Here is a 13,242-nt window from a genome sequence, read left to right as displayed (position 1 = left end):
TATATATATATATCGAGAAAGAGAGAGAGAGACACATGAGTATATATGCAAAACCATTTTGTGATCTGGTGTAGTGTTAATATTTTTTCAAAATATTAAACCCTGTGTTATTTTTTTCACCTGGGGCCACTTCTGGGCCCCCTACAAATCACATTTCCATGGCTTCCTGTTTCTCTATCAGTATGATTCATAAAAATTTGTTCCGCCTGTCAAGTACAAAATAGAAGATAAGTTGATTAAAGGCTTTTAAGTCTTCCCAGTTCTCAACAATATATATTTGAAATGCTATACACAGGAATATATTTAACAAAAAACCTTAAGAAGCTTTGCCACTATTATTGAAACTAACTTTTTTTTTTTTTTTGCAGCTCCTATAAAGCATTTGGTGGGGGGATAAGCATCATCAAAGACAGAAACACAACCCAAGGGGAAAACCATATTTACCTGTTGTGTCTGTTATATATATCTATATAGCTATATATAGATATATATATTTCTAATTCAGTCACACTGATCAGTGCCTATTTTCCAGACTGTCTTTCAGTGTGCTTAACTATCTGCCATATTTAAGGTGAATACAAAAATAATAATAATAGTAATAATTGTCCCTATAATTGATCAGAGATGATCCAACATGTAAAAGGATTACAAACAAATCAAATCAATCAATTCGTTACTTATCTGCACTCTGTTTCCTTTTCCATGAAGTAGCAGCCCTATGATCAGCCTGTTTACTTCCCATGTTTTGTTTTTTTTAAATAAAGCAGGAAATGCAGTGATAGAACACCTCCTTGGTTTTTTTGCCTGTTAGTCGATGACTATTGAAGGCTGACGCATTCACATGTGTTCCATTACCTAAAAGCTTTCTCTCTTCCCATTTGGTTCTACTGCCATAACAGAGAGCTGCACTAGAGTAGGTCATGGTAATTCAGCGTCAGCACTGTGATATACATAACATGCTCAGCTGATAGCTGCTCCCAATACCTCACATTACATGCACCATGTCAAGGACAGACTGGAGATTCTAGGAATGTACATAAAAGTGGATTTGGCCATTCAATGCTTGTGTGAGCATTTAAAGATAACTTCCTTGTGTAGGAAAATACAGTAAAATACAATATACAAACTCTGTAATATGTCCACTGCTCTGTTTCCAGCTGCCTTTGTTATAGACGTGTTTGTCTTTTTCAAATATCAAAGTGTATGTCTTATTATCTTTGCAATGATTTTTCTGTAAAAAGGTTGTTTTTATCAGCCATCTCTTGAAATATTGTATAGTGTTTGCTACTTGAAGTGCACTAGCAGCATTCTGTAGTGTTCTCCTCTGCCCCTTAGAGGGATTTGCCAAGTCATTCTCAAGGCCCTGTCAAGGAGGCTGTTCGAGCCCACTGGGCAGATACCTTTAAGGCCATTGTCCGTCAAAAAGGATTGCTGCTTATTCTGGCTTGAGCCTCTAGGGTAAATAATTTGTCCACCCCAGCCCATCCAAGACCTATCAAAAATATGAGTTGCACCACACTCAGAGGAAACTCTTTGCCTAAGAACACTGTGTTTTGGATGGTGCAGCTCTATGCCCTTTAGAGGAGGAAAAAAGGAAAAGGCAAAATAATTTATTCCCACAACAGGATTTGGCATGCAATTTGGAAAGCACAACATCTCACTGGCAAACTCCTGTCCAAACACAAGCTTGCCAATTAGCTGTGTGAAGATGTCTCACAAGCCTGTGAGTGGACAGGCCCTCCTCTGGCAATTCGTGCGCCCTCCACAAGGAGTCCTGGCAGCCTTGTTTGGTGGGAAATTTGCTATTGGAGAGCTGTAGAGCAGCATGAGGTGCAGCAGTCATTGGAGGCTTTTTGGCCTCCCTGGATACACATCTTAGCTACGTCTTGAAAACTGCGTCTGGTGTCTTTGTGCTTGCCATCTTGCCCTCTGCATGAAGTTTAAAGGTGCATGTGTTGGTGTATTTCAGCTCTTGCTTTTCAGTGTTTGTGCTCTCTGCTAAGAAATGTCTCATAGTTGTTGTGTTTTGGCTTGAGCAGAAAAGATGATGACGAGCGCTGTGGTAACATCTCATATCGACTCGTAAAAAATGGAGTCCTGTACAGGCTGAACTGATGTTGACACATGTCGTAGGCTGTTGGGGCAGTGTACTCACCAAGCTGTGTTGACTGCTTTCCTCTGCCTTGCTGTGCAGTAACACAGTTCCTGTGTGAGCTGTGTCACCAACTTCATATTGCTCAGTGGGTACAATAATTACAAGGTTTTGTGACAGATTTTAGCATGGCACCAGAAAAAGAAGAAATCACTCCAGTACTTTGGAGAATTTGGAGTCTCATTCTTTGACACCAATCAGGCTTCTTTAGGATGGAATATTGTACTATGTACCTTTCTACTCTTTCTGTTGAGACATTCGTTGACCTCAGCGGCTGGCTGGTAGAACTTAAAAGAAGTTAAATCAGTGTCACAGCAGGTGTTACTGACCTGATCTTCTTTTAACAGATAAAGTCTGTGTAAATATCACAAAGGCTATCTAAAGTATTACCTATAATTTGAACAACAGTGGAAGCTCTAACTATCTTCTCTGCTCCTCAATAGTCTCTTAAAGCTTAAAGGATAAAAGGAAGAGGAAAAGTAAGCCCCTCATATAGTATATGTTCAGTCCTCAGACAGTTACATTCATACAGATTGACTTGCAAATTGTTAGTCAGTGAATTCATGAATAACTAATTAGAGATCCTCACTTGTCTTCATAGACCGAGGGTTTCAATGCATAACCACTGTTTTCTCACTGCTACCAAGTCTAAAACAAAGACACAATCCTTATGCTCATTAGTTTGGATGTCGCCTGTAGTTTGGTTTGACAGCATTAAGCAGGTATTATATAAACTTTGTCAAATATTGTTTATGTTTTGTTCTCATTCGCACATTTCACATCTGTTAACCCAAAAAAATGCAGAGTCTCATTTTATACTCTATGTCCAATAGTAGTGCAGGGAGCTCACGATGCCATGCATGGCTTCCCTGAATTAATTAGAAGAGGGCTGACTGACGACCATTGGCAAATTAATGTCATTAGTGAGCAGAATTATGGTATAATGATTAGCGCCTAATTTTCTGGACAGTAGGAAAATGTTTGAAACTGATGTCAGTTAGACTTGTGAAGAAAAGACAGATAGGAAAGCAGGAAGAACATGGCTTCGGAGAGGTTGTGTTTACTTTTTTATACTATATTTACAGTGTGGTGATGCTGATGTGGTGTAATATTGGTTATACTGTTTTTCATTGAAAGTCTAGTGAATTTAAGTTTGCTGCACAGGATATGTTTTGAGGTGTTCCATGTAAAAAGCACTTTCCAAACATGATAAGAAAAAGGAAAATAGGAAGTATATACTGAAGAGCAAACTGACCTTGAAGAGACGCAAAATGTTGGCTACCATGATTGACACGGAGCTGGCAGATGCACCAATTACTCCCACCACTCTCTCGGGCTTAGTGATGATGGGCGGCCCTCCGCTGAGACATTTGACATCAGTTGAGTCTTTCTCAATCAGTGCCTGAACAAATGTCAGTGACTGTTCCAGAGCGTGGGTGTCCCGTGAGCAGGTGTCCAGTATGCGTGCCCCCAGAGTGATATTAGGCAGCAGCTCATTGTCATTATTGATACGATCCAGGGCAAATAACATGGCCTCCAGCCTATGGATTCCTTTCTCCTTCTTCAGCTCTCCACAAGCTTTGCCGTCATTTCCTCTCGCGTGCACCGGAAACAGCCCGCCTAGGGATATGTCCCCATCAATACGTATTGAGTTTAGGTGTGTATGGCCCGGCATTTTCGGTTTGGCAGCCAAGGAGATCAAGACATAACAAGCCAGCAGCAACACCCAGCAGCAGACACCTTTGTGGCAGCCAATCCATGCTCTCTCAAAGCCTCTTTGCAGAGTCATAATGAAAGGCTAAACCCGCATCCAAATACAAATTCAAGTCCTTTGAAAATGAAAGAGGTGTGCGCACATATACCCGCACACACATACAAATGTCCTGAAGGTTTAGCCGCAATATTTTTCAGAGCACGGTTGTCTTCAGAAGTCTCTTCTCATGGTTTCTAGCTCTGCAACAAATTCGCTAATACTAATTATGCAGCTGTGCTCTCTTTATCTCTTACCCTTTCTTCTTTCCTCTTTGTGTTTCACTCACTTTTCCTGCACCTTAGAGTTGTGGATACATGCAGTAACTAAACAGTACAGAGTGTTCTGAGGTGGAGTCCACAGAGAGCAGCTCTCATAAGGCAAGAACAAAGGTGGGAAGCTTGCCTCTCTTCTCTGGTTCTCCAGAATCACTCAGGTGCATTTAGCTTTCCTCTTGGTGTGTCAAACAGGCAGAAAGTTACAAGGCCAGCCAGTGGGCTCCACAGTGGGTGCCTGCAAAGAGAGAGAAGAGGTGTCAGAGGCCCTGAAGAAAAGAGCAGGAAAAGCCACTTTTGGAAATAAAAGGAAATGAAAGATGGAATGGAATCTCAGTCATTAAATTTCAATAAAGATGGCTTTATGCAGGGATGGCCTTTTATTAGTGTCAGTCAATGTTAAGGTTTTCTCTTTGTAGAATCTCCTAGAAAAGGCACACTTTATGGTTAGTGTGTGTTAGAGAAGCTGCAATGTCACGCATGCTTTTTTAATTGACATCATATTCAAAGGGGCACATAATGCTAGCTTTGGACAGCCAAAGCTCTAGTCTAGTTTGTCGATTCTTAGATTCAAGCAGAAATAATACCAGAACCCAGCACTATACACAGGAAATCTATTCTGTGTTGCACCCATGCCTCAACTGCTTTCAGAGTACTGCAATGAATTATTTCTATGTGCCTTGAGCATAACTGATTTGCTCCTGGTTGGCAGTGTTCCATAGGCTTTATAACGGCACACTGCTCTCTTCATGTAGATCGTCTCCAGAGCGTTATACCAAAGGTTATGAAACACGCTAGCAAATTAAGAGCACATGATTCTGAAAATCAAAAACCACATTCTTTGACTTGTGAACTTATTCACTCTTTGCACATCTTATCCCTCATAGCCTTTCCAATCCTTTGTATCAGCTGTACTCTATTTATATATGTGTGTATGTTTGTGTCTGTGTGTGTCCTTGTATATTCTTTCAAAGACAACTGGCTTCCTCCACAGCGCCAGACTAATAGAGCAATGGATCTGGACACAGTGGGAGAAGCCTGCAGTTGTCCCTCTCTCTCAATTGACCATCACACACACACACATATCTGTCAGACTTTCCTTCATGCTGGTTTTGTATGCTAACATACAGCCCCCTGCTGTGTTTCAGCCTGTAACAGAGGACACAAAGGGCAAAAATTCTCTTAGGATCACAAAGTTGCGCTACAATGCACCAGCTGTCAGACCATCACTTCCGATTGGTTATATCTGAAGTTATTTTAATGCAAATGGAAGTGTAGTGTAGTAATAGCTGTTTTTTATTTTAACATTTTTCTCTAATTTTGCAAAAAAAACTTGGCTAGCTGTCTCAGAAGTGGAGGGGTCAAGAGATTTGCTGTGTATCGTGAATTATAGACAGCCTTGTTTGTGCTCGTCGCATGTTTGTGTTGCTTTCTTTTACTTTAGACTTCATATCAAATTATAAAGATACAGCGCTAACGCTGAACAGTGGCCTATCTTGTTCTGCCTCTCCCATCCTGCTGGGAACCAAAAGGAGATATTTATATCATTCTGCACAGATTATCCTTCTAAAACATAGCATTCATAATGGATGAAAGCCTACCAGTCACTGCAAAACATCCCATTCTGGGGGAAAGCCTCGAAGAGAAGGCAGAGGGAAAGGTAGCTACATGGGTTTAAATATGAAAAGAGTTGAAAATAGACAAATGGGTGGAAAAGTAACCTGACGAACAATTTAAAATGGGGGTAAGGATAATGATGATGGAGTAATGCCTGCTTTTTCACCACTATTAACATGCATTTTTTGCACATTTTTATCACCTTTTTATCAGCCATATCAATATATTAATATCAAGTTTTCTTCCACATTCTTTAATGTCTGTATTTGGGTCTACTATTCACAATTCATACAGTCTGCTTCGGCACACTGTGACAGAACGAGCTGACCATGTTGGACACAGACTTTCAAAATAAAACAGGAAACAGCATGGAACGACATAGACATGATAGCACAAGCTTGACAACATGAACAAGAAGACAAGAAACATGACAGACTAACACAGAAGAGTGAAACGTAGCTAGACTAAACTTAAGGCAACCAAATGATAATCCTATTACTCAACATATTTCAAGGAATAACTTAAGAACTCAAAATATAAACTGGAAACGCTGGGTCAGAGACCCATGATCGTGACAATTTTTAAAAGATTTTAAGCATTGGTGGCCCAAAATTCAACAACTGTATTTATCTTTGTTATATTGTAAAACAAAATTCCATGTACCACCCCGTAAAGTGGGGACAAAAGCTCCAGGCTGGGAACGTCTTATTTTAAATCAGCCCATCCAATTATCATTTTGATTACACACTAAGCAGCCACAATCAAGATAATTACAGTGCACCTCTCCACAAAACAACCAGATAAATGCCTTGAGAGCTGGACAATACTCTGGTAATTGAGTCACATTCTAAGAATAAGCCTTGACATGTGAAGATGAAGTCCTGCCTACCTCTCAAGATCTTTTTAGAAGAGGTGGACAGCAGTACCTTCACTGTCATCACTCTGGAACACGGCATACACAGTGGCAGCTTTACCAGATGTTTAGTCACAAGGCCCAGATGGGCAGAGCAGAAAAACATCAGCTGTCTGCTCAGAGTATGAGTAGGGGGTAAAATGCAGAATCCACATAGCGACTGTCTCCCCTCACTGCTATGAGGAGGAGCTGTGGTTTCCTCTGCACTCAACCAGAGTCCCCTGCTGCTGTAAGCATTACCACACTGACAGCTGACAGGGCTAAGGTTTTACTCCAGTAAAAGTTTCACTTAAATGGAATTACACATTTCTATAGACTAATTTGTAGACAGTGTTTACTGAAGTGTGTCTCCAATTCAAAAGACAATGAAGCTTTGTGAAATGTGCAATGTACTGTGCAGAAGTCACCCCTCATTTCTTTATATTTTGCTAGGAAAATGGGTGCAGTGTTTTATTGAAATGTGCAAACACACCTGGAAATACAGGGTTTGTTCAATTCTAACAAGTTTGAAAGTTAGTACTTGGTATGATCACCTTTATTCTTCAGCACAGCCTGAAACCTCTTTGGCAGGCTTGTAATTTCTTCAGGAATAGTTCCCTAAGCTTCTTGAAGGACATTCAAAGCTCTTCTTTGAATGTTGGCTGCCTTTTGTTTCAATCTCTGTCAAGATGATCCCACGCTGTTTCAACAATGTTAAGGTTTGGACTCTGGGGAGGCCAGTCCATGACTGACAGTGTTACACTATTTGCTTTTCTATCCAGGTATGCTCTTACTGCACTGACAATGTGTTCAGGAATATTTTCATCCTGACAAATGAAGCTGTTGCCAGTCCGACACTTTCCACCGGTACTGCTTGACTGAAATCTAACTTTTCTGCACTCATAATTCCATCACTTCTGACATGATGCACAACACCACCAAATGAAATGAAGCCCCAAACCATGACAGAGTCGCCACTGTGTTTTACTCACTGCTGTACTCCTCTATACACACTTACAATGATCTGAAGAAAAAATGTAATTATTTTTAGTAATTTTAGTGCAATTGATGTTTTATATGGCTTACTTCAATTTAATCTGCCTGTTTCACTTCCTTAAGACTGGACTCTTGTTAGCCAGCGTTCCTCTGAGACCATTTCTGATGATAGATGGATCAACTGAAGAGCCAAATGCATCTCTCAGCTCATGTGGCAGGTCATTGCTGGATTTTCTTTTTCCTGATTCTTAAGAACATGACTGTCAGATACTGTTCATCTGTTGTAGATAGTTATTTTTTGGCCTACAACTTCTTTCTTTTCTCCTTCCCGTAGCTAGTTACCTCAAACCTTTTAAGAAGACAGTGCCCACCATGCCAAAATATGCCAAGCTTTTATCCAATAGCTCTTTAGGAATCATCTTGCTAGTGCAAAAATACTGTTTTTGCCATTTCAACGAAAGAAATGGAAATAGATTACAGGCTGCCAGTAAGATCAGGATCACTTTAATAATTAAAAGAAAGTCTGGTTCATAGAATCAAAGAATAATGAAATGAGGGGTAACTCAAGACTATTGCACATTATTATAAATAAAGCAATAATTTCAAAACAATTTAAACCCTAACTTCCAAAGTTTTATTGTTTTTAAATTGGCTTTAGGGTTAGTAAAGGTAATGGAAAGGGTTATCATTTTTTGTTTTCAAGTCGTTTCGTTTTCAAGTCATTACAAAATTATAGATTTTGGCTGGCATCAAATGACACTTGGGACTATTTGATGATGTCACATATTTATTTATTTATTTCGTTTTTAGTGGTTGAATTTTACTGACATTTGTTATGCAGCAAATGTCAGGGAACTGAGTTGCTCTTGATTTAAGTAATGAAGAGCTGCAAAAGGATTAAATACTAAAACGGAGGGACTCGTATACACTGTCTCAGAAATAGTTTGGAAAAGTACAAATGGCCAAACGATCAAAGATTGTCAACAGCAATTCAAAATTTTGAATCAGCCGTTGGCTACTTGCCAGCCACGACAAAGCCAGACTGACAAGCAAACTCCCACTGAGCCAGACTGTTTGAGGAAGCGCAGCCAAATCAGCAAATGCCTTGCTATAAAAAGATCTTTGTCTAATTTTTAAACCAAGTCTGGCATTAGCCGTAGTTTGAGTTTCACTTCGCACTTTATACAAGAAAAAGACATCACCAGGATTATAACAGCCACACACAGCCGCACCTTCCCACCCCGAAACCACATTCACAGTTAAAATGCAGCTTTCACATCGTGTGAATAACATTTCAGCTATTCATAATAGCTGAAAAACCACTGCCGCTGGTGAACTTGTCACATGTCTTGAGTTTGTGTTGCATGGCCTTTTTATTAAATAATGATCTCCAGTTTTACTATTGTTCAGCTTCTTTGAACATCCTATAAAGCTCAAAAGAAATGCAGCGAGACACAGGCTCAATTTTGCATTCAGTTGTAACTACGAAGCCTCACAAAAACATGCAACCTGCTAATAGGTCTGTCAAAGCTGTACTGGGCACTGCCTGACAGTGATATCCTAATCCAACGTGGAACTTCTGTTTTGGCCGTTATGCTTCAGCAGAGGAGATACTTAGGCCCAAAAGACCAATATGATCACAGCCGAGAGTAGCGATAAAGTCCTCAGAATGGAGAACGTCACACTCTCTGCATGTCTGTGGGCTGGTTTGCTCAAAGTGTTTTTTTCGAGCCCTTTGTTTATACCTATTTACATCATCTCGACTGTGTTTTTTACAGTAATGTTTTTCAACTGTGCATATAAATGTGGCTGCTTGAGAAGGATTGTTTTCACATTTTCGCTGGTGACAAATGTTATCACTTGCTCGCTTATTTTCAGAGGCAACATTTTTACACTAGAAGTGATTAAAGTCCTTCCTCTTTGAACCACAAATTATAAGGAGCTGGTTGGGATGGATGGAAGACATATAAAGCCCAAAGACTTTGAGAATCATGTCTATAAGTTGGCTCTAGAGTTACATCTGTGATTTTTTTTAGGCACTATTGTTAAGGTTACATCTACTATATTGAACTACACCACAATCTTATTCTACTCCTACCAAAGGGCTGCTAGTACCAAAGCGCAATTATAATTTCAAATAATGTTGGATATTAGACTGGACTATTTGACTCATACGTTTGGTACGAAACAATTTTTGCAACTTCCTAGGTACATATTCGAAAGCTTTCCTCTTTTACAAAACATAATCTGTTCCACCTTATGTTTCCTTCAAAACATGTAGGAATTTAGCTTCTTGCGACGAAGCGTTTGAAAGCTGTTTTTAGGTTTTTAATCGTCTTTTCAACAGGAGTCCATTAGAGGAGAGAATTTCTTTAGCTCTCTCTCTTCCTCACTCTTTTATGACACTAACATTTTCTACATTAGTTTCTGCTGAAAAACTGTACAAAATAAACATGAGCCTAATGATTATTGACGTCAGCCTCTAATACCTATTGTTTTTTGACAATAAAGGCACTGGCAGAAAAACAGCCTCTGCTTTTGCAGAGCAGAGTAAAAACTGATCTTCTAAAAACAAAATCTCATTAGTTATGGTTTTCATGATGAAACTAGTTTATTTACACCTCAATCTATGATAAGAGGCGCGTGTTAGAAAGGACTTGTTAAATAGTCTCATAAAAAAAAGAAAATTGATTGTATTGTCTTGTGCTGAGTTTACTTCTTTGTGCCATTTTACTCTTGCACAAAAATACTCAGTATCCCCTTGTTAAAAGCTGCTATACACAGTAAATAAAGTTGTTCTGTTCTTTTCTTTTCAGAACCTAAAAATACGTGTATCGTGTCCATGTGTTTAGATTTTATAAATTGTGACTCTGAGAAGGAGCCGACACTGACTCAAATTGTGGCCATTGGGCATTATGGGTTTTAATACCTTAATTGTCTTTCTTCTCACGCAGTATCCCCGCTTGACTCCCCACCCCCCTAACTCTGCTTCACAGTTTGAAAACCTCTGTGCAAGATGATGGGACAGATAGAGCATAACTAGTTTCCTAGTAAGAGTACAAAATAACCTTTGTGGAAAATGTTACATAAATCTCTACAGGTGCATCATAATTTGAATAAGTGTCACATTAATTCAGAGTGAAATGTTCCCTGGAAGATGAGTCATTGAAGGAAGAAGACAAAAACAAGGGTGCAAGAGTGCAGGGCCATAGAAAGTGCTTGAAAGAACTAGAAAGCAGAGGGAAGCAAGCACGAAGCTTCATTACATGCATTGTAACTTTATATAGTAGGCTATCTGCATTCATTCCCTCTTTATAACAGACATCAGACACCCACCTCAAAGCTAATTCCCCTTTGCTCCACTACCTCCTTACCCCTCTCCAGGGTACTGTCCATTAGCTCACTCCAACAGAGCTGGAGATTCACCGATTCACGCTCGCTCATTAACACTTTCTCCATGCAATATGCAGATTCCATTAATAAACAGTCTATGTTGCTGTCCTGGGGTAAAAGGGAAGATGTGGAGATCTGTGGAGAACATCTAACAGGAAAAATGCAGAACGGGACACAACAATTCTTTAAAGAGGTCATAGTTGGATAATAATGAGGTTTAAGATTCGCAGGTCTATTTCTTTCCTGTTTCTACTGCACTGATCTGGCAAAATAGCATCTTTGTTATGAAAATGATCCCAAATGTGATTGATTTATTTATACATTTACACATCAGTGCAGACTGCATGTAGACACTCACACACAAAAAAAGCTCTGGTCTGGTCTGAAAAAAGTGAGTAATATCCTTCTCTCAGCTAGAACCTCTTTGCTGTCTCTGAAAATCAAGACGATCCCTAAAGAAGATCCCCGAATTAAACTGTTTGTCAGTTGTAGCACTGCAGTAGTTAAATACCCTTTATACTTAAATGGGTTACAAGATGCAATTTCTCGTACATGTCATTTTAAGCCATGTCATGTATGTAAAATCTGAATTATTCATGACCAAATTCTTCAAAGCTCAACACACACGAGCAATTAATCCTGGCGGGATTGTAGTCGTATAGAAATGATAAGACTTTGTCCTTGTGTTTCAGTTATATCTAATTCAAAACAGATTTTTCTTCAAGAGAAGGAAAGATAAGAAATGCGTGTATAAGAGCCAGCTGAGGCTTTGTGTGTGTCCCATTTTGCTTGAACTAATTTTTCATGACACGCTGCAGTTTACAACATCAACAGACAAAAAGCAGCCTTTGAGCTTTCCTGTTGAGGAGCTAAGTGCGGTATTTTGTAAGTGCTTGAGTCAGAATGTCCTTAATGTGCTAAACGAGACAGACAGAAGGACTGGACAGTATGAAGATTTAACTGCAGCTTAACTCGATTTACACAAAACAACGGTGCAGACACTCTCAAATAGCAACTCGCAAAGCAATCTATAAAATCACTGCGCTATAATGCATCCCACTTCAAAAGTGATCTTTAACCAAGTGAGAATGAGCACAAGTGATTGAACTTATAGATAAGGAAAGCTGTGACACTTGTGCTGCAGATCAATGCACTATTCATTCAGGGCGAGATGAATAAGAGACAGAGAAAAAGCTAAATTTGAAATATATTGTTCTCAGTAAGGACTCAGTCTAAGCCTTTTTGGTAGTTAGTACATTAACATTCTTTCTCCTGCCCAAAGTGGAAATTAGATGACAGCGAAAAAGCTAAAAACTAAGCTAACCGGCCAATTTCTTTTTGTCTTGATGACAAAATGAAACATTTCTTGTGTCTGCTACATAGTAATCAAATGAAGGAAGACTCTGGCAGCTGCCATGTTAAGCGCTGTCTGAATCCAATAAATCTCTCCCCAAGAGCAGCACCCTAATAGTCAAGTAATAGCTGGCTAACAGAGCTGAGCACATTTCAGAGTGTGCAGACGAGAGAGTTTTGTCACCAAAAGCAAATGCTCCAAATGTACCTCCTTCTGTGGCAACAATAGGAGGGCAAAGACGTATTTGTGAGGAATCACATATTTCAAATCACACATTGAGCTTCTAAGTATAGCCTGGGTTTATCTGCGCTCCCGGAGACAGAAGCTATGAATACTGCATCCCTCTGCTTGCTGCCACCCTGTCAAAGAGGGTTTCAATGTTGAGGCATGCTTGAATGGTTAAAGTGGAATTTTTATCATGAGAACACCAGTCACTTCTCCTGTGCATTTCTTTACATACAGGCGTGGGATGCAGAGGGGAGCTGACTGTTCCAGGGGGACTCAAAGGCAACATCATAGTTGAAAAAGATAAAGGATAAACAAAAGCATTTTAAGCTCTCCGAAATTTTTACAGCCAAAAGTTATGTATGATCCATCAGGTGAAAGTCACAGTTAAAATGAGGTTTCAGTGTTCAACGGGGGAATCAGGACAGGAGGCTGGTGGCTTACTGCTTTTTTCCTTCAGCTGTTAGAACCTTGTCATTTGTGCCGTATTCTTTAAACCAAGGTTGTCCTTGTAATTCCTGGTTTAAAAAGACACAAGCAATCAGCACTTCACCCATTCAACAAGGAACAGCTCTGCATCCCTGCCAT

General features: G+C 39.6%; 1 protein-coding gene across 3 annotated transcripts in view; it reads right to left on the bottom strand.

The window, feature by feature from the left end:
• Positions 1 to 13,242, bottom strand: part of LOC102312415 (metabotropic glutamate receptor 4) — a 197,449-nt gene that overhangs the window by 141,619 nt on the left and 42,588 nt on the right. For all 3 annotated transcript variants that reach the window (XM_005926234.3, XM_005926232.3, XM_005926233.3), the window contains one exon: positions 3,408 to 4,415. In XM_005926234.3, the coding sequence (XP_005926296.1) occupies positions 3,408 to 3,941 (534 nt within the window). In that variant the 5' untranslated portion in view covers positions 3,942 to 4,415. The remainder of the gene's footprint in view (positions 1 to 3,407; positions 4,416 to 13,242) is intronic.

The sequence above is a fragment of the Haplochromis burtoni genome, unplaced genomic scaffold (genome assembly GCF_018398535.1).
Source record: "Haplochromis burtoni strain Fernald_Lab_line unplaced genomic scaffold, NCSU_Asbu1 Contig_91, whole genome shotgun sequence".
NCBI classification, from domain to species: Eukaryota; Metazoa; Chordata; class Actinopteri; order Cichliformes; family Cichlidae; genus Haplochromis; species Haplochromis burtoni.
Note: the sequence above shows the minus strand (reverse complement) of the source record. Positions and strands in the feature narration are given on the sequence as shown.